Source organism: Hibiscus syriacus, unplaced genomic scaffold (assembly GCF_006381635.1).
Source record: "Hibiscus syriacus cultivar Baekdansim isolate YM2019G1 unplaced genomic scaffold, ASM638163v2 tig00112226_pilon, whole genome shotgun sequence".
Taxonomy (NCBI): Eukaryota; Viridiplantae; Streptophyta; class Magnoliopsida; order Malvales; family Malvaceae; genus Hibiscus; species Hibiscus syriacus.
Genome location: NW_024063274.1, coordinates 439306 through 461091, shown reverse-complemented (window position 1 = coordinate 461091; position 21786 = coordinate 439306). Strand labels below are relative to the sequence as shown.

General features: G+C 34.0%; 1 protein-coding gene across 1 annotated transcript; it reads right to left on the bottom strand.

Annotated features, from left to right (window-relative positions):
* Positions 1-1616: 1616 nt before the first annotated feature.
* On the bottom strand, positions 1617-21685 carry LOC120176051 (EG45-like domain containing protein). Its single transcript, XM_039182562.1, has 3 exons — positions 21499-21685; positions 21020-21299; positions 1617-1795 (listed from the first exon to the last, which is right to left on the bottom strand). Exons 1-3 carry the CDS (start codon positions 21614-21616, stop codon positions 1789-1791), a joined length of 405 nt encoding a protein of 134 aa, XP_039038493.1. The 5' UTR covers positions 21617-21685; the 3' UTR covers positions 1617-1788.
* Positions 21686-21786: the final 101 nt, after the last annotated feature.

The window sequence follows — 21786 nt, the reverse complement described above, 5'->3', positions numbered from 1 at the left end:
TTCATACTAATAAATTATTTAAAATAAATCAATCCATACAACTCCAATAATAAATCAATCCATATTTTAAAATAAATCAATCTATACTAATAAATTATTTAAAATAAATCAATCCATACTAATAAATTATTTAAAATAAATCAATCCATATTTTAAAATAAATCAATTCATACTAATAAATTATTTAAAATAAATCAATCAATATTTTAAAATAAATCAATCCATACTAATAAATTATTTAAAAATAAATCAATCCATATTTTAAAATAAATCAATCCATACTAATAAATTATTTAAAATAAATCAAACCATACAACTACAATAATAAATCAATCCATATTTTAAAATAAATCAATCCATACTAATAAATTATTTAAAATAAATCAATCCATATTTTAAAATAAATCAATCCATACTAATATATTATTTAAAATAAATCAATCCATATTTTAAAATAAATCAATCCATACTAGTAAATTATTTTAAATAAATTATTTTAAAATAAATAAATCCATATTTTATACTAATTTATTTTAAAATAAATTATTTTATAATAAATTATTTTAAAATAAATTATTTTATAATAAATTATTTTAAAATAAATTATTTTATAATAAATTATTTTAAAATAAATTATTTTAAAATAAATAACCTTATTAAATTATTTAAAATTATTTTAATAAATAACTATATTTTATAATTGTTCTTGAAGAGGTTTGAAGACCTTTGAAGACATAAAACCATGTCTGCACCAAGAAGAGCTCGAGCAGATGTTAGAAGAGCTTCTGTCTTCTAAAAAAACAAACAATCTGCGAAGCTTAAAGTCTGCGCGACGCAGACATAAGAGGTTTGAAGAGGTTGCACAGTGAAAACAAACTAAGCCTAAGACTTCAACATTGTTGAATTTTGAATTATAATATTTTTAATATAATAAATATTTATAAAATAGTTTTTGATTTAATTAATTTTTAAGAATAATTTAAATTCCAAACAAATTTAAATTTTTTTCTTTAAATGATTTTAATTTAATTGATTTTTTTAAATCAACCGTTAACATTTCATCTTTTTTTAATTTAAATTAAGAGTCACGGATGATGTTATAATAATAGTTGGTCAGTGTTTCTACGTAAAAGAAATTGATTCATAAAAAGGAGGGAAAGTTAATATTAGAGATCATATAGAGTTTGGTTATCTTTCTCAATCGTCGTTAAGAGATATTTATGGTGACGGTAACTAATACAATATATATATATATATATATATCCAGAAATTTTAACTAGCAAAAAATCGATCGTTTTTAAAGTTAACCTTCAAACTTACACTCAAATAATTTTCAAGCTTCTATCGTGACCATTCATTGAGATTTTTTTAAATAATGTAGTAAAAATTATTTATTGATTTTAATTTTTTATCCTTTTTAATTAGATCAATATTTGAACAACTAGAATAGTCAAAGACTTCTAAAATTTAATCTTATTACTTTAAATTCTATGATCAATTTAGCCCTTTTACTTATCTAATTTAAAAATTGAAATCTGATTAAGAATATTATAACTGACTTCTGTTAAATCTAAATATATAATATACTTACTATTATAATTATACTCGTAAATTGTAACAAAATAAGGTCTGGTTTAGCATAGAAGAATATTCATCCTGGATTCTTATTTAGATTTTAAGCAACATTTCAGCATACAAGTTACTGACATTAGTTAACGACTGCTTATTTAGATATCATTATCACCGGATTGTAGGTTGTCTCTTGCACTTCCAGTTTTTTAGTGCCTATTAAACCCTGCAAATAAAAGGAATATAAAAATATTAATTTTCTCATCTATAGAGTATCATTATGCATGAACCAAGCAACCGTAGCAGTAAAAGAATTGTTGGTATTTCTTGAGGTCTCAGGTACAAGCGCCAGGAATGCAAGGGGGTGTGAGTGTTCAATGTCAAATGGTTAAGAGTTGTCTTTGAATATATATTGTCGTAACCGGTTTTTGTCCGGGCACGAAATATTTATTTTTGGCGGGAAAATTTATGTGAATAAATGGTTTTGAAAATAATTTGGGAGTCGCCATCGGCCTTTTGGGTTAGGTAGGTCGAATACCTAAAAATTATTTTTTAAAAGAGTTTTAAGAAAACACCAATAAAAAACTAAACTGATCTGCGTTTATAACCAAAAATTCGTTCTTTTTAATAATAAAGAGGGATTCGTGGTCGGTTACGTTTAGGGAAGGATTAACACCCCTACAACGCCCAAAATTGGTACTTTTTAATTATGAATTGTCTCTCTTATTAAAAATATTAAAAATTCAAAATATATTTAATTTATAATCCTATTATTTCAAAATTATATAAAAAATATTTAAAAATATCGGAAAATGACTTCTAGGTGCCTTAAGACAGCTCTTTTCTTTGATATTGATAAATATTAATTTAAATTAAATAATATTTTTTATAATTTTTAATTTTAAAATATCAGAATAGGACATCCAGTTGTATTAAGACTGTCATTTTCTTCGATATTTATTTAAAATAAATATTTATTTATTATATATTTATAAATGACTACATAATAAAAATATTTAAAAATATAAACAAGTAAAATAAAAATACCATTAGAGCTATATATTTAAAAGCAATAAAATACTAAAAATATTTAAAATAAATGACTAAATTATAGTAAAATTAAAATTAAAAAACCTAATTCATAATTAATCAAAATTACGGGGATTAAACATGCTATTTTCTTATTTAATAATTTAGTGACTAAAATAAACTTATCTAAAATTCGAATATAAGATTAAAATAAATTAAAAATATAAACTAGGGATTAAAATATTATTTATTAAATTTAAGGGACAAAATCTGTTATTTACCCTAAATATATTATTTTAATATAAAGGACTAAAATAAATAAAATTAAAATTTAGAGATCAAATTAAAAGGATTATAAATTCGATTTAGTGACTAAAATGTAAAGTTTACAAATATAGATGGCTGCGGAAATGATTTAACTATTCTTTAATTACACGAATAGCCCTCCCCAAAACGACGTCGTTTGGGAAGGGCTATTTAATGCCCAAGACAGCCGGCCCTTCGGGTCATCTATTTCATTTTTCAAATTTCATTCTCTCTCTAACTGAGAGAGAATGAACAAAGCTCTCTCTTCTCTCTAGCTTCTCTCACCGGAGGGAAGCCGGTCACCGGACGGCAACCGTCTGCCGCCGTGACCCTCACCGCCGGCCACCGTATCCGGTGGCCGGAAAATTTTATTTTTACATTAATGGGTAGATCTGACCGTCCTAAAGACGGTTTCGGTGTTACTTTTTCCTAAATAGCCCCCGATCGGAGCAAATCTAAAGAAATACCTTCGGTTTTTCGAAGGTTTTGGTGAAGTTTGAAGCGTTCCGGTGGCTTCCTCGGTAAGCTTCTTTCCTTTCTTTTTGTCTCTGTTTTGGTTTGTTGCTGGTTGTGGGACATTTGCTCTCTGTTTTCTATCTCTCTGTCTCTGTTGTGGTCTGTATTTCTCTCTGTCTTCCTTTTTTTTTCGCAGATGGGGTGATGGCTTTATAGCCATCACCGGTGTGGCCATCGGACCGGTCCGAAGAGCGGGGCTCAGTGAGTCACCGGACTCCCAGTGGTGACTCACCTCATAGCCATGGCGTGGACGGCTGGCGTTGGAGCTTCTGGAGCCTTCGGTTGGGACGTGGCAGCGGTGGAGATAGCGAGAGCAGATGCGACGGCCGCGTGGCCCTAGGGTATTATACCCTAGGGTTTGCTGCTGGAACCATCTGGACCGTTGGATCTTGCCAGATCCAACGGCAACAAGCTGAGGCGGCTGGGAAGATGGAAACCCTAATCTGTTAGGGTTTGTGATGGGCCATTTGTAATTGGGCCGGTTGATTGGGCTTGTATATTTTTTATTATTATTTATATATGTATTTAATATATTTAATAATAATAATAATAATAATAATAATGATAATAATAATAATAATAATAATAATAATAATAATAATAATAATAAATCAATATGGGTAAAAAATTAGTATCTTCAGCTGCCCCTCTTTGCTCATTCTTGTGTTAACAGGAATAGGGCAAAGATGAAAAGATAATAAAATTTTTTATCCATTTGGCTTCACTTGATTATGCATGGAGATGTTGAATAACTTCTTCTCTTTCTTTCAAATGAGTTCTTCTCATTATGAACTTTCCGCTGGGGATGATGTTGACCTCTTTCTTTTTGTGATAGAGTCATTCAAAAGGTTGAATAAGCTCTTGATGAGTTCTTCTCATTATGAACTTCTTCATCCTTCTTCAGATGAGTTCTTATTATGAACTTGAACTGGAAAAGCTAATCTATCAAGTGATAGATTTGAGCAAAAGGTTGATCCATCAATTGATGAATTCAGGTAAAAAGTTGAACAAGTTCTTCTCATTATGAACTTCTTCTTCCTTCTTCAGATGAGTTCTTCTCATTATGAACTTTCTCTAGAAAGGCTGATCCATCAATTGATGAATTCAGGTAAAAGGTTGAACAAGTTCTTCTCATTATGAACTTCTTCTTCCTTTTTCAGATGAGTTCTTCTCATTATGAACTTTCTCTGGAAAGGCTGATCTATCAATTGATGAATTCAGGTAAAAGGTTGAACAAGTTCTTCTCATTATGAACTTCTTCTTCCTTCTTCAGATGAGTTCTTCTCATTATGAACTTTCTCTGGAAAAGCTGATCCATCAAGTGATGAATTCAGGCAAAAGGTTGAACAAATTCTTCTCATTATGAACTTCTTCTTCCTTCTTCAGATGAGTTCTTCTCATTATGAACTTTCTCTGGAAATGTCAATCCATCAAATGATAGATTTGAATCTTTGCTAAAATCTTTGAAATTCCTGTTAAAAATTCAACATAGATGAAAATGAATGAAAATGCACCTATTTTTGCAAACACCTAAATATGATGCATGAATGTTAAGTTATTTGATTTCAGATTGGTGAATTGAGTATTTCTTCAATTATAAAAACCCAATAGATATTTCTTCTTCAAATCAGAGAATCTATCATCTTTGACAAATGTAGATGTAGATATAATGTCACAAAACCTCTTGAGAATAAAACTCAATAGTATAGGCTCTTGAAAAGCTTGCATTCAGGCAACATGTTGATTCTGATAACAATCATCGATTATGAAGTGACCTTTTCAGATGATTTCACAGATATCGATAGTTCTTTTAATATCGAGAAATCTGAATTCTGATTCTGATGAGGAGAATAAACTGTTATACTTGACAAAAATGGGATTCTCAGAGGCTGAAACTTCAATAGCCCTGGAGAAATGTGGTCCAGATTCATCAATTGCAAAATTGATAGATTTTATATGTGCAAATGAAAGATGCTGCACTCAATGATGCTGCACAATAAGCAAAAGAAGCTTGAAAAGAAGCTTCTTAATGAAGACGATCATGCAGTTCATCTTTTAATTCCAATGATTGGTTCTGTAGTTCCTACCAAACCAGATTAAATAACTCAAAGAACACTTCCAGAAGATGCTATGAGCACATTCATCTTCCAAATTCAATGATTGGTTCTGCCAAACCAGATCAGATAACTCAAAGAACACTTCCAGAAGATGCTATTAGCAAATTCATCTTCCAAATTCAATGATTGGTTTTGCCAAACCAGATCAGATAACTCAAAGAACACTTCCAGAAGATGCTATGAGCACATTCATCTTCCAAATTCAATGATTGGTTCTGCCAAACCAGATCAGATAACTCAAAGAACACTTCCAGAAGATGCTATGAGCACATTCATCTTCCAAATTCAATGATTGGTTCTGCCAAACCAGATCAGATAACTCAAAGAACACTTCCAGAAGATGCTATTAACAAATTCATCTTCCAAATTCAATGATTGGTTTTGCCAAACCAGATCAGATAACTCAAAGAACACTTCCAGAAGATGCTATGAGCACATTCATCTTCCAAATTCATGATTGGTTCTGCCAACCAGATCAGATAATTCAAAGAACACTTCCAGAAGATGCTATGAACATTCATCTTCCAAATTCAATGATTGGTTCTGCCAAACCAGATCAGATAACTCAAAGAACACTTCCAGAAGATGCTATTAGCAAATTCATCTTCTAAATTCAATGATTGGTTCTGCCAAACCAGATCAGATAACTCAAAGAACACTTCCAGAAGATGCTATTAGCAAATTCATCTTCCAAATTCAATGATTGGTTCTGCCAAACCAGATCAGATAACTCAAAGAACACTTCCAGATGCTATGAGCACATTCATCTTCCAATTCAATGATTGGTTCTGCCAAACCAGATCAGATAACTCAAAGAACACTTCCAGAAGAGCTATGAGCACATTCATCTTCCAAATTCAATGATTGGTTCTGCCAAACCAGATCAGATAACTCAAAGAACACTTCCAGAAGATGCTATTAGCAAATTCATCTTCCAAATTCAATGATTGGTTCTGCCAAACCAGATCAGATAATTCAAAGAACACTTCCAGAAGATGCTATGAGCACATTGCATTTATTCCAGTTAAGGTTTGGACTGGGATATCACAGTACTTATTAGATGTAAAGCCATATTTTGTAGATTCGAAACATTTTCATGCTACTACACTGACAAGGGTTATATTCATAATTCTGTCAATTAAGAACAGATTTTCTCTTATTATGTTTCCTCCATGTGCTGATGCTTTTTCATTGACAAAGAAATGATGGCCTTCTTGGAATCCAAAAACAAAGTTGAACTGTTTATAAACATGTACAGGAAGTGCCAAATTGACAGAAAGGATCTGTAAGGTTCTTGAAGCTTATGACAATGAGCCACCTTCGAGTGTCCAGAAGTATGTTCTTAATGAGTGCTGAAAATGGAATCTAATATGGGTGGGAAGGAATAAAGTTGCTCCACTTGAACCTGATGAGGTGGAAATGCTTCTATGTTTCCTTAAAAACCATACACAAGGATCTGTATAGAGACATGTTTCCCAGTGATATCAATGTCTTGTTTCTTTTTGCTGGAATCAGTAATGCAGAGGTCGCCTTCGACTGTCTTAGTATATCTTTGAAAACAGATGTGCAAGAACTGAATGGTGATCGGTTGTAACAATTGATGAGTAGATTTGGCGGATTCGACCTTGTTGTCGGTAGCATCCCGTGTAACAATCTTGTTGTTCATGGCTTTAAGATGGTGATGATTGCTTACTTTTATCTATGCTTTTAAAAGGTATTAACATAAAGTGATATTCAGAAATCTTTAACTCATTTCAAAATTATGTTAATTCAATAAAAGAATAAATTGAATTTTCGAAAATAAATTGAATCTCAAATAAATTGAACTTGAAATAAATAGAATTGTATTCAAAGTTATAGCAAGCATAAGATTGATAAAAATTCAAATGTCTCAACAAATTATTAGCATAAGTATTTCTAAATTAATCAAATTGACACAATTTAGAGAAATGATGTAAGCTTTTGTCTGGAAGATCTCAAACGTTGTCAAGATGCTTGTAGATGTGAAGTTTCTCCCAAACTGTCAAAATCTTAAGAGGATTCAATTGCCAGATGCCTAATATCAACCTGCATTTGAGCCACCTTTTCAGGTTTTCAACTCAAATCCTTCCTTTGGTTACAAGATGCTCTTTGCGAGTTTTCACCTTGACCCCCCTTTTTCTTTTTCCTTTTTTCTTTTTTCTCTTTTTTTTTCTTTTTCTATTTTTTTTCTTTTTCTCTTTTTTTTTCAAGCATAATATTTCTTGACAGAATCCGAGTTTATTGGATTTCTCAGAATTTTTCCACCCATTTCTGTCAAGATCAATGCTCCTCCGGAAAAAGCATTTTTTACAACGTATGGCCCTTCCCAATTAGGCATCCATTTCCCACGGAAATCTTTATGTATAGGCAAGATCTTTTTTAGTACTAGATCACCCTCTTGGAATTCTCTAGGATGTACTTTTTTGTCATGAGACTTCATCATCCGTTTCTGATACATCTGTCCATGGCAAATAGCTTTCAATCTTTTCTCCTCAATAAGGTTCAATTGATCAAATCTAGCTTGGATCCATTCAGATTCATCCAATTTTATTTCTCTCAATATTCGAAGCGATGGAATCTCAACTTCAATTGGTAAGACTGCTTCCATCCCGTAGACTAAAGAAAACGGTGTTGCCCCAGTAGATGTTCGAACAGTAGTTCGGTATGCGTATAGAGCAAAAGGTAACTTCTCGTGCCAATCTTTATAAGTTTCAGTGGTCTTTGTAATGATTCTCTTGATGTTCTTATTTGCTGCTTCAACTGCCCCATTCATCTTTGGACGATATGCCACTGAGTTTGCATGTTTGATCTTAAACTGTGCACAAAGTTCGGTCATCATTTTGTTGTTCAAGTTCAGAGCATTATCTGTAATGATCCTTTCTGGTAGGCCATACCGGCAAACTATCTCTTTCTTTATGAATTTACAGACTGTGGACTTCTTAATATTGGCATATGAAGCAGCTTCAACCCATTTGGTAAAATAATCAATTACCACAAGAATGAAACAATGTCCATTCGATGCTTTTAGTGTGATTGCACCAATGACATCTATTCCCCACATAGAAAATGGCCAGGGTGCTGTCATTACATGTAAAGAAGATGGGGGTACATGAATCTTGTATGCATATATCTGGCATTTATGACATTTCCTTGCATAATCAATGCAATCTGTGTGCATGGTAGCCCAATAGTATCCATATCTCATTATTTTTCTTGCCATGGAAAGACCATTTGCATGTGTTCCACATATTCCACTGTGTACTTCTTCAATGACATTTCGAGCTTCGCTGGTATTTAAACATCTCAATAGCATTTGATCATTGCTTCTTCTATACATAATCTCGCCATCAAGAAAATATCCAGCAGCCATTCTTCTCAAGGTTCTTTTATCAATTTCTGATGCATTTGGTGGATAACTTTGATTTTTGATATATTGCAGAATATCATGATACCATGGTTTACCATCTATTTCTTCTTCTACACTATAACAATGTGCAGGAATTTCATATACTTGCATTTTGATTGGCATCATATCAATTTTCTTAGTTGCCTGAAACATAGCAGCTAATGTAGCCAAAGCATCTGCCATTTGATTTTCTTCTCGAGAGAGATAATTGAAGGTAACTCTCTCAAATTCTTTCACTAATTTGAGGGTAAAATTTCGATATTCCAACAATTGGGATCTTTTGTTTCCCATTCTCCTCGCAATTGATACACCACTAACGATGAATCCATATATTTTGAGACATTTGATTTTTCTTTCTATAGCTGCTTTCAATCCCATGACAAGCTTCGTATTCCGCCATGTTATTGGTGCAAAGAACTCCAGTCTACTTGTAAAGGGATAATAAACATTTTCTGGAGAAATTAACACTGCCCCGATTCCTCGTCCCAAAGCATTGGATGCTCCGTCAAAGTAAAGCTTCCAAAATGCAGATGTATCATTTGTTCTGACTTCTTCATTCATGGATATGCACAACAAATCTTCATCGGGAAAATTGAAACTCAAAGGCTGATAATCATTTGATACACGACTGGCCAGAAAATCAGCTATTACACTTCCTTTTATTGCTTTTGGTTGACATATACAATATCAAACTCAGATAATAACATCTGCCATCTAGCCATTCTGCCTGTCAAAGCTGGTGATTCCATTAGAATTTCAAAGGATCAAGTTTTGATATCAGCCAAGTAGTATGGTATAACATATATTGTCTGAGTCTTCGAGTAGCCCACACCAAGGCACAACATAATTTTTGTATTGGTGGATATCGAATTTCACAATCGGTAAATTTCTCGCTCAGATAATAAATAGCTTTTTCTTTTCTTCCATATTCATCATGCTGTCCTAGTACACATCCCATCGAATTTTCGAAGACCGTCAAGTAGAGAATTAATGGTCTATCAGGCATTGGTGATACTAAAATTGGGGCATTGGATAAATATTTCTTAATAATATCCAAAGTTTCTTGACATTCTTCATTCCAGACTTCAGGATTGTTCTTTCGAAGTAATTTGAACACTGGATCACATTTGTCAGTTAATTGAGAAATGAACCGAGATATATAATTAATCTTCCAAAAAGCCTCGAACTTCTTTTTTTGTATTGGGTGGTGGAAGATCTTGAATTGCTTTTACTTTATCTGGATCAATCTCGATTCCTTTTTTGCTGACCACAAATCCCAAAAGTTTTCCAGAAGTTACCTCGAAAGTGCATTTAGCGAGGTTGAGCTTTAATTGATATTTCCTCAATCTTTGGAAAAGCTTTCTCAGATTTTGAATATGTTCTTCTTCAGTTCGGGATTTGGCAATCATGTCATCCACGTATACTTCAATCTCTTTGTGCATCATGTCATGAAACAAAGTTACCGTGGCTCTTTGATACGTTGCCCCTGCATTTTTCAATCCAAATGGCATCACTTTATAACAGAATGTGCCCCACATGGTTATAAATGTTGTTTTTTCCATGTCTTCAGGATTCATTTTTATCTGATTATATCCTGAAAAACCATCCATGAATGAAAACCATGCATGTCCTGCAGTATTGTCCACCAATGTGTCTATGTGGGGTAATGGAAAGCTATCTTTTGGACTAGCTTTGTTGAGATCTCTGTAATCCACACACATTCGAACTTTTCCATTTTTCTTTGGTACGGGAACAATGTTGGCTATCCATTCTGGGTATTTAGATGCCTGTAGGAAACCTGCATTGATCTGTTTCATCACTTCCTCTTTGATCTGCAACAACATTTCTGGCCTCATTCGTCTGAGCTTTTGTTGGACCGGTTTATATTCTGGATTGATTGGAAGCTTGTGTATCACTATATCTGTGCTTAAACCAGGCATATCTTGATAAAACCAGGCAAAGATATCTTTGAACTCTTGAAGGAGATTTGTCAATTCTTGTTTTATCTGGACTGTCAGAGTAGTACCAATTTTCACCTCTTTTATTTCTTCATCTGTTCCCAAATTCACAGTCTCAATCTCTTCTTTGTGAGGTAGAATTTGTTTGTCTTCTTTTTCTACCAATCTTAATAGTTCAGTAGGACCATCACATTCCGGTTCATCCTCACACCCATTGATTTCTTCCAGACATATAGGTTGCTCTAAATTTATCTCTTGATTAAATTTAGGAATAAACATGCTATTAACATGGTGACACCTGCAAGTTTAAGTCGGACATATTTCCGAAAGAATATAGTAAATTTATGAAATAAATAAATGTAAAAAAGTAAGAAAATGTAAAGAATGATTGCCATCTGAAAATTTTAAAGAAAGTTCCTTATATTTAACATAATTTCTTTTACAAGATAACAAAAAGTTTTCATATTTTTGAGCTAAACATAAAGATTAGTTTTGAATATTACTCTGCGTTAATATTAAAAACTATAGGAAGATCTTCAGTGGTCCAATTGTTGAGTGTTTCTCCAGGAAAACATGGGCGAATCCTATCCAAGTATTTGCCAGTCTTGTTGTTATTCATGATCATGTTGATAAATAATCCATTCATAGCTTCTTCAACTATGTTTTGATCTTTTGTCAACTTTTCTTCTTTAAAGGCTTCAACAAGCTGCTGTTCTACATTAATTGTTCCCCCTGATCTGAATATGGTCTTCAACTGTGGGAATGACATGTGTTTCCAAAGGATTTCTCCCCCTTTCAATTTTGCCTTTCTGTCTTCACATCTTCTTTTCATCTCTTTGTTCTTTTGCTGAAAATTGGGCTTAAACCCAAGCCCAAAATGATCTTTCTTCATCTTTATACAGACAGGAACTGAAATCCCTTGAAGATTCTTTCCTAAACCTTTCCCAGCTTTAGCTCCGATGCCTAAAGTTTGTTGTACCGTCATCTTTGTGCAATCAGACAATCTGGGATATGAATTTTGCTTCCTTCTGCAATAAGGTTGCATTTACAAATTCAAGAGCTCGGAAAGAGCATTCAAGAGCATCATCATTGGTTTCGATATATGGAACATCACTTGTTACCGACGCAATGATTTCTTCTTCAGCTCCTACGCATATTAGTTGTCCATCAACAACAAATTTCAATTTCTGATGTAATGAAGAAAGAACGGCTCCTGCTGAATGAATCCATGGCCTCCCTAATAGACAATTATATGTAGGGTGGATGTCCATTACCACAAAGTCAATACTGTACACGACTGGTCCAATTAACAACGGTATTTCCATTTTCCCAAGTACTTCTTTTTGAGTACCATCAAATGCTCGCACTACATTCTGATAACTCTTCATGTGTGATTGATCCACATGCATTCTTTGAAGTGTGACTAGAGGCATCAAGTTGAGAGCGGATCCATTGTCAATCAATACTCCTGGAAACACATGACCATGACAATGTGGCGTGATGGTCAAAGCTTTTACTGACCCCATTCCGCCTTCCGGTATTTCATCATCTGTGAATGTTATGTAATTGTCAGCGGCTATATGTCCCACAATTCTGTCAAGTTTATTGAGGGATATATCTTCAGGGATGAATGTTTGATTGAGAATTTTCATCAAAGCATTTCTATGTGATTCTGAATTCATCAATAGATCAAGAATAGAAATTCTCGCTTGTTGTTTGTGTAGTTGTTCAACCACACTATACTCACTAAGTTTCAAGAATTTCAAAAATTCTTGAGCTTGTTTTTCTGTCATAGGCTCATTGAATGCTGGAGGGGATTCATCATCAAATACTTTCTGAGGTATTGACATGGCTTTTCCTTTTGCTTTCACTTGTTCTGAAGCATTGGATGTTTCGGGAGAGTAACATCTCCCACTTCTTGTAAAGAAACCGACTTCGCTCACTGCTTCAGACTTCGATGTTGTACCTAAACTCTGTTTTTCTCTTCTGTTTTTTCTAGAGAAACATATCCTCCTACCATTGAAACATTGGTAGTATAATTCCAAGGTACCCTGCGGGTATCTTTGTATGGAAATGGTAGAGGAGTGGTAATGACTACCTTCGGCTTTATTGGTGCAGGAATCGCCGTAGATGATTTCACATTAATGATCACATGATCATTTATTCTTTGATTAGGTTTAGAATCCTCTGATGAGCAAACATCATCTTCTTTTTTTCATGGTTCTTCTTCAAAGAATTCTATTTCTCTGTTGTTCATCAATTTTTGCACCAAATCCCTAAACTCAGGACATAGTTGAATTTTATGCCCTTTCTCCTGATGATATTCACAATAATTCTTGCCTTCATTCTGCTTTGGCCTGAATTGTTGTGGAATTATATCGGCTAAAGAGAGTTGTTGGAATACCCAAACAAAAGGAGATTTAATTTCAGAAATATCAGTTTTTACTTTCTTTCTGTTCTCTTCCTGAATTGCATTCACGTTTTTATCTCCATGATTTGGCAATGGATGATTTGATGCAGATGGTGTATTGAATTCTAACTTTCCAGTGTTGATCAAATTTTGAACCACCCTTTTGAATGCCAAACAGTTTTCAATAGAATGACCCGTGATTCCTTCATGGTAAACACAGTGTGCCTTTGTATCATACCAAGGAGGGAATGGTGGTTGCATGGGAACCAAAGGATAGGGCCGTATGACATCTGCTTTTAACAGTGAATCATAGATCTCAACATATGGTACTGGTAGAGGTGTAAAAGACAACCTTTCATTTTCCTTTCGAGATCCTCTGGAATCTGCTCGATTAGTGTTTGTTTCCTCTTTCTTAACCCTTGGTTGGGTTATTGTAACACTTTTCGATGAATCATTGTTGTAAGAATTTGCATTGTTGACTTCATTCTCTTTTTTCCGGTACATAGGTCTTTTGGAACTAGACCCCTCATTTGATTCAATTTTGCCACTTTTCAAGACATTTTCGATGAGTTCTCCAGAAATAACCAAATCTGCAAAATTTCTGGTTGCATTCCCCATTAAATGATTTAAATAAGGAGCCTTCAATGTATGGACAAATATTACTGTGGCCTCTTTTTCTGATAAAGGTGGTTGAACTTGGGTTGCCGTGTCACGCCATCTCTGGGCATACTATCTAAATGTTTCATTATTCTTTTTCTCCAAATTTTGGAGAGTCCATCTATCAGGGACCATGTCTGTTACGTGGCGGTACTGCTCTAAAAATGCTTTAGCCAAATCTTTCCAGGATCTAATGTTGGCTTTGGTTAATTGAGTATACCATTTTAAAGCCGGTCCTGTCAAATTATCCTGAAAGCAGTGAATTAACAATTTCTCGTCCTTCACATATCCTGTCATTCTGCGACAAAACATAGTAATGTGGGATGAAGGGCATGTAGTACCGTCATATTTATCAAATTCAGGAGCTTTGAACTTGATGGGGAGGATTAAGTCTGGAACCAAACTCAACTCACTAGCATCAAACCCATAGAATGATTCAGTTATTTCCACGGATTTCATTCGTTCTTCTAAGCTCTTGATCTGTCTGGTCAATTCTTCATTTACTTTTTGTTTCTCATTCAGCTCATTCAAATCTGGAATTAAATGCTCAGTATTAAGATCCCCTATTTTCACATCTGATATAAGCGGATTTTTGCTTGAAGATGCAGGATCCACTTGTTGATTTTCATGTGGTTTGGCTTCTTGTAATGCAGATGTACGAGCATTGATTTGTATAGGTGTAGTACCAGAATGATAAATTGGTTCTGGTGGAAAACCTAAAGGATACATAGGTTCTTGATCGAAAGATACAAGATTTTCATGCATTTTTCCAATGATTGCCTGCCTTTTAAACATGACCTCTATTTTCTGCATCATACTGTCTTGTGAATTTGCAATATTGGCTTCAATTTTCTCCAGCTTCATTCTCATTTCTGCTTGTTCTTTATTATGTTCCTCAATACGCTGTATTTTATCTCCATAATTCTCTTAGTAGCTTGTCTAGTACCGTAGTGATGTTGTATTTCTCTTTTGGCCAGAATAACTGCGATTGAAAAATCTTTTAATATTATTTTTTTCCAAATTTTAATTAATGAATTTTATCTTAATAATAAAATAAAAAATAAATTATTCATAAAGAAAATTATGAAATGAATGATGAATGTATGCAAAATGTATGTATGCAAAAAGGTATTGATCCCAAAAAGTTAACTGTCATAGAACAACTTTCATCGGCATACAAAAGTTTCTTTTAATAATTCATAACTAAAGATAAGGCGTAGCTTTCCTATTAAGCTCTATAATTTCTTTAATTAACCATGACACCTTCTTTCCGCACTTAGAAACTGGATCAACGTGATGCTCAATTATTTTGGCTTCAACAGCTAGTTCCCCAACATATCTAGCAACTTCGCTCATTTGTACCATGGCCTCGAACACCATATTACTTCTTTCTTCACTTCTTTCAACATAGAATCAGTTGACTTTTGCCATTGTTCATTCGTTCCTTCAAGAGTTTGCTCTAACTCAGTGATTCTGACTTGACAATTGTGCAGAATTTTTCAAGATCTCTAATGCGTCTTCGCAGTGAAGCACTTTCTTCATTACTTTCTTTGAGATCATTAGGTCCTAGACGAACCTTTTCTTGAAACAACGATTCTTCAAGTTGCAAAATGTAAGCATTAAACTCTGAGTTTTTGTTTCTAGACTGATCCAGATCTTCTTCAAGTTTTGTTCGTGCTTCTTGCGTTCTTTGATTAAGCTTCTGGATTTGAACATTCTTATTTCTGCATCTTTGCATCCAATTGCTAGCCACTTCATGCTCTACCTCAAGTCTGGTGTTGAAGTTTTTTCTTTCCATCTCCCATTTTTCTTTTTCAATATTGTATTCTTCCATCTTTTGGCCTCTGACTTCAAGTTCAGCAATCAGCTGGTTCATTTCAGATTCAAATCCCTTGAACATGATATTTTTCTCACCTTCAAATTTATCAAAGATGTCATTCTTCATCTCTTCTAAATCTTTGGCTCGATCCCTTTCTCTTTGCATTTCATTCATGATCTCGCGGTGTTCAGCCTTGCTTTTTATAATTCGCTCTCTTCTGTCAACCTCAAAATCTTTCATTTTTTGCTTTCCTTTCTCAAGGCTTTTGAGTAGACGGCTATTCTTTCCTTTCAGATCTATAACTCGTCTTTTCTCGATGTTCAATTCTCTGGTCATTTGTATTGTTGCCTGGCTTGGTCCTGATGCTTTCCGGGATTTATATAACTCCTGATAATTTTTCTGCAATGCTCTGAATTCATCATCAACTTTTTCTTTATCTTTTCTCAACATTACACATTGTGATGAATGAAAGTCAATGTCAACACCCAACATAGCTTTATCTTGTCTCATTTGCTCTAATTCTTTCGACCAGCCTTCTCTTTCTGCTTCAAACTCAGCTCTAAGGATTTCAATCTCTGATGGAACCACCTTAATGCGATATATTCCATAGAAATGTCCTCATTTTGATCTGGTAGAGGAATATTTTCATTTTTTCTGGCTGATCTTCATTCTTCATAATCAGGAGTTAGCATTTCTTTTGCTGCTTTAGCTCGGATACAAAAAGTTGTTTTCCAAGCTGTAACGGCTTCGATGATATTTCTTTTATAATTTTTGTTGTGGAATGCGAACTCAGACGAATGTAATCCAGCAGTGACAGGTACAAATTAACGACCTTCATATTGTCTTATGACCAGAAGTGGTGCATATCCAATTCCTCCCCATAATCCGAGCAGCATTATCCAGTTGTAATCTCCACATTTGTAACAGAATTCTCTTTGGATTTGCCATGGGGTTCGCCAAACAATGTCATTGCTTTGCAGATTTCGAAAGGCATTAATCCACATATCTTTCTTAATTTCTTTCGGCCATTCTTGCTCCAGAAATTCTTTTAATGGTGAGTAATCCGTATTAAAACGTCGGTATGAAACCTTTTCTGTCCTCCAGAAATGACTACGGATCCAAACATATAACAACTGGGTACACCCTGAGAATCGTCCACCTCCTAGCTTTCTACAATCATTTAACGATCTGAAGGTCTCTGCTAGGATTGCAGAAACAGGATTAATCTTTTTCGGTAGCTGTTCAAACAAATCTACCATTGCAGCTTCAACACATATCCCAATACTTTTGGGAAGATGACCATACCATACATACCCAGAGCAAATAAATCAAATCGTACTTTAATATCTGGATGACTCTGAATAAGTTCTTTAATGTTGGTCCAAGCAATGCCTTCGCTTTCGCCTTTTTGTTTTGTACGGGATGCCACCCATTCTTCTCGTACCCCGGCAATCTTTGCTAATTTAACTCGAAATGGTTGAGTTTTAATTGACTTTGAATAGATTCGATTCTCCAAAGCCCCTTCGATATGTAGCAAAGTTGTGTACTCTTCAATAGTAGGGACCAAGTCCTCTTTATTGAGAGTAAAGCAATTGTACCCTGGATTCCAGAATTGATTAGGGCTCTGAGTAATTCATCATCAACTTCAACATATAGCAATATGGGATGTCTCCGTAAGTCTGATAAAACTGCAATTTTTTGTTTGAATCCAACTTTCCAAATACTTCGCAAATCTTGCATATCATTTCTTTTTAGCGAAACTGGAGCATAACTGGCTAAGTCAGATACATAATCATCCTGCAGACTGTCTCCTTCTTGTCTTTGTAAATCCTCAGCCCACTGTCTTACTTCTGAGTTTAGAATTACTTGATTTGAACCTTTTTTATCCATGATGAAGGCTTTCCAATGAGACAATTAACACAATGATCAATGCCTTTTATCCTGTATGATGCTATGCAAACAGAAAAATAAAGAACACACAAAAAGAAAATAAATTAGTTTACATAATAAAGGAATTTAATAATAACATTTACATAAATATTTTTATTTAAACATACTTTTCTAAATTTAAATAATTTAAATAAACATGTAATTTAATCAGTAAAGAAAATAAATAAATTAACAGGAAAGTAGAATTCATTTCTCCTGTGTGTACACCTATTTGGACAAAATTTCGGCATGACTTCAGATCGGAAGAGTTTCTAGGGTTTTTTTATGCAGGGTTTCAGATCTAAGAATAAAGGTACCCGAATTGTCCTGTGTTAGTTCCCCCTTGGGTTGCTAACCCTCAATCCTAGTCCATCACAGACTAAAATGGATCGAGTTCAATTCGAGGGGATACATTCTCTATGCCTGACACGGAGAATAAATTCTCACGAAAACATAGAGTATATGAACCCCGAAAGTTACTTGCTAGGTCTGACACGGAGAATAAATTCTCACGAAGACGTCGCTTTCACTCCCACTTAAAAGGGACAACTCAATTATAGAGCTTTATGTTATGCAATGCAACTGTTGTGTGAGGAGAAATGCTCAAACCTTTGACAGAAAATAAATAATGAAATAAAATACTTGCAAATAAAATAAAACATATAAATATTATGAAAATAAAAGTAAATATAAAATTTTGAAAAAGAATTAAAAATTAAATATGAACTTTAATTTTTAATTAATAGAGACAATTTATAATTGATTTTAAAGTTTGACCGGTCCCCAGCGGAGTCGCCAAGCTGTCGTAACCGGTTTTTGTCCGGGCACGAAATATTTATTTTTGGCGGGAAAATTTATGTGAATAAATGGTTTTGAAAATAATTTGGGAGTCGCCATCGACCTTTTGGGTTAGGTAGGTCGAATACCTAAAAATTATTTTTTAAAAGAGTTTTAAGAAAACACCAATAAAAAATAACTGATCTGCGTTTATAACCAAAAATTCGTTCTTTTTAATAATAAGAGGGATTCGTGGTCGGTTACGTTTAGGGAATGATTAACACCCTACAACGCCCAAAATTGGTACTTTTTAATTATAAATTGTCTCTCTATTAAAATTAAAAATTCAAAATATATTTAATTTATAATCCTATTATTTCAAAATATATAAAAATATTTAAAAATATCGGAAAAGGACTTCTAGGTGCCTTAAGACAGCTCTTTTCTTTGATATTGATAAATATTAATTTAAATAAATAATATTTTTATAATTTTTAATTTTAAAATATCAGAATAGGACATCCAGTTGTATTAAGACTGTCCTTTTCTTCGATATTTATTTAAAATAAATATTTATTTATTATATTTATAAATACTAATAAAAATATTTAAAAATAAAACAAGTAAAATAAAAATACCATTAGAGCTATATATTTAAAAGCAATAAAATACTAAAAATGTTTAAAATAAATGACTAAATTATAGTAAAATTAAAATTAAAAAACCTAATTCATAATTAATCAAAATTACGGGGATTAAACATGCTATTTTCTTATTTAATAATTTAGTGACTAAAATAAACTTATCTAAAATTCGAATATAAGATTAAAATAAATTAAAAATATAAACTATGGATTAAAATATTATTTATTAAATTTAAGGGACTAAATCTGTTATTTACCCTAAATATATTATTTTAATATAAAGGACTAAAATAAATAAAATTAAAATTTAGAGATCAAATTAAAAGGATTATAAATTCGATTTAGTGACTAAAATGTAAAGTTTACAAATATAGATGGCTGCGGAAATGATTTAACTATTCTTTAATTAAACTAATAGCCCTCCCCAAAACGACGTCGTTTGGGAAGGGCTATTTAATGCCCAAGACAGCCGGCCCTTCGGGCCATCTATTTCATTTTTCAAATTTCATTCTCTCTCTAACTGAGAGAGAATGAACAAAGCTCTCTCTTCTCTCTAGCTTCTCTCACCGGAGGGAAGTCGGTCACCGGACGGCAACCGTCTGCCGCCGTGACCCTCACCGCCGGCCACCGCATCCGGTGGCCGGAAAATTTTATTTTTACATTAATGGGTAGATCTGACCGTCCTAAGGACGGTTCCGGTGTTACTTTTTCCTAAATAGCCCCCGATCGGAGCAAATCTAAAGAAATACCTTCGGTTTTTCGAAGGTTTTGGTGAAGTTTGAAGCGTTCCGATGGCTTCCTCGGTAAGCTTCTTTCCTTTCTTTTGGTCTCTGTTTTGGTTTGTTGCTGGTTGTGGGACGTTTGCTCTCTGTTTTCTATCTCTCTGTCTCTGTTGTGGTCTGTATTCTCTCTGTCTTCCTTTTTTTTCGCAGATGGGGTGATGGCTTATAGCCATCACCGGTGTGGCCATCGGACCGGTCCGAAGAGCGGGGCTCAGTGAGTCACCGGACTCCCAGTGGTGACTCACCCCATAGCCATGGCGTGGACGGCTGGCGTTGGAGCTTCTGGAGCCTTCGGTTGGGACGTGGCAGCGGTGGAGACGGCGAGAGCAGATGCGGCGGCCGCGTGGCCCTAGGGTATTATACCCTAGGGTTTGCTGCTGGAACCATATGGACCGTTGGATCTTGCCAGATCCAACGGCAGCAAGCTGAGGCGGCTGGGAAGATAGAAACCCTAATCTGTTAGGGTTTGTGATGGGCCATTTGTAATTGGGCCGGTTGATTGGGCTTGTATTTTTTATTATTATTTATATGTATTTAATATATTTAATAATAATAATAATAATAATAATGATAATAATAATAATAATAATAATAATTATAATAATAATAATAATAATAAATCAATATGGGTAAAAAATTAGTATCTTCATATATTGTCTTACACATAGGGACGGGCAATTGAGCTGAGTCTGACGAGTTCTGACCCGACCCTACAAGGTCTCTTTTTTAAAAAAATCGAGTTCGAGTCCAGTCGAATTATGTAGGAGATAGTGTCGGAGTCTGATTTAGAGTAAAAAAAAAATTTTGACCCGACCCGGTATAATTATAAAATAAAGTTTAAAATACTTACGAAAATGTCATCATATATATATTATTTAAGGTTTTAGTTTCAACTTTCATTTCATTTTCTTACCTTCCTTTTTGCCTCTCCACTGTTGTTTCTTTCCTTCTCTTTTATTCTACATTTCTTTTGTTTGATTTTCATTTTATTTCATTGTTTTTTATTTTCTCTTCATACTTCAGAAGTTTGATTTTCTCTTCATACTTATGATAGGTTTTTTTTCTCTTTACAAACTTACCGCTCATACTCGATATTGATTTTGCCAGCGTTAGGGTCAGCAATTACGGAAAATGCCTCTTGAGAAAGGTCAATGGTTCCTCGACACCCCGGAGGAGGACAATAATCCACAACTTTCACGACAACCGAGTCACCCCGGCAAGGCTGCGGCACTCCGGCATTGGTGGGTCCGGTACACCTTACACGGTAATTTGTATTGCAGGCCGCCCTGTTGTTCCAAATAGCGTCACTCGCTGCGGCGATCATAACCCCGTCGTTTTGAAATCCATTGCACGAAGAAGCTGTCAACGAAACAAAGATCGAATAAACTCCCGTTAATTATCACATATTGTTAATTTTGTATCTCTATCGAAAGTCATCGAAGGATTTATAAAGTCGGGAGTAGCAGATAAAATATTCCCGACTTTATGAATCCTTTGACAACTTTCAATAGGATGGAGAAAAAGAAACTGCAGGCATTCGGTATGGATGGATGCTTACGGACATAAGGTGGAGTATAGAACGTAGCAGTTCCTGGAGCGGCAGATGCAACCATGGCCATGGCCATGGCCATAGCCATGATCATCATCATCATTATAGCACTCTTTACCTTGGCCATCGATTTTTTTTTTTCCTGAAGATGATGAAGTCTATATTTTTATTTTTTGTACAGAGGAATTAAAGCTGCTATGCCGTTTATTTATAGAAGGAAACCTTGACAGTCAATGAACCATTTAATAATGATAAATACCGATTAAAGGTGTTTAATGAGTTGAGGAACTCGTGAGT

Excerpts from the sequence above, each read along its gene's own strand:
- LOC120176051 (XM_039182562.1), bottom strand. The coding sequence starts at position 21,616 with ATGGCCAAGGTAAAGAGTGCTATAATGATGATGATGATCATGGCTATG. Across the intron at positions 21,300-21,498 it reads CTATACTCCACCTTATGTCC|CTTCTTCGTGCAATGGATTT; the intron begins GTAAGCATCCAT and ends TTTCGTTGACAG.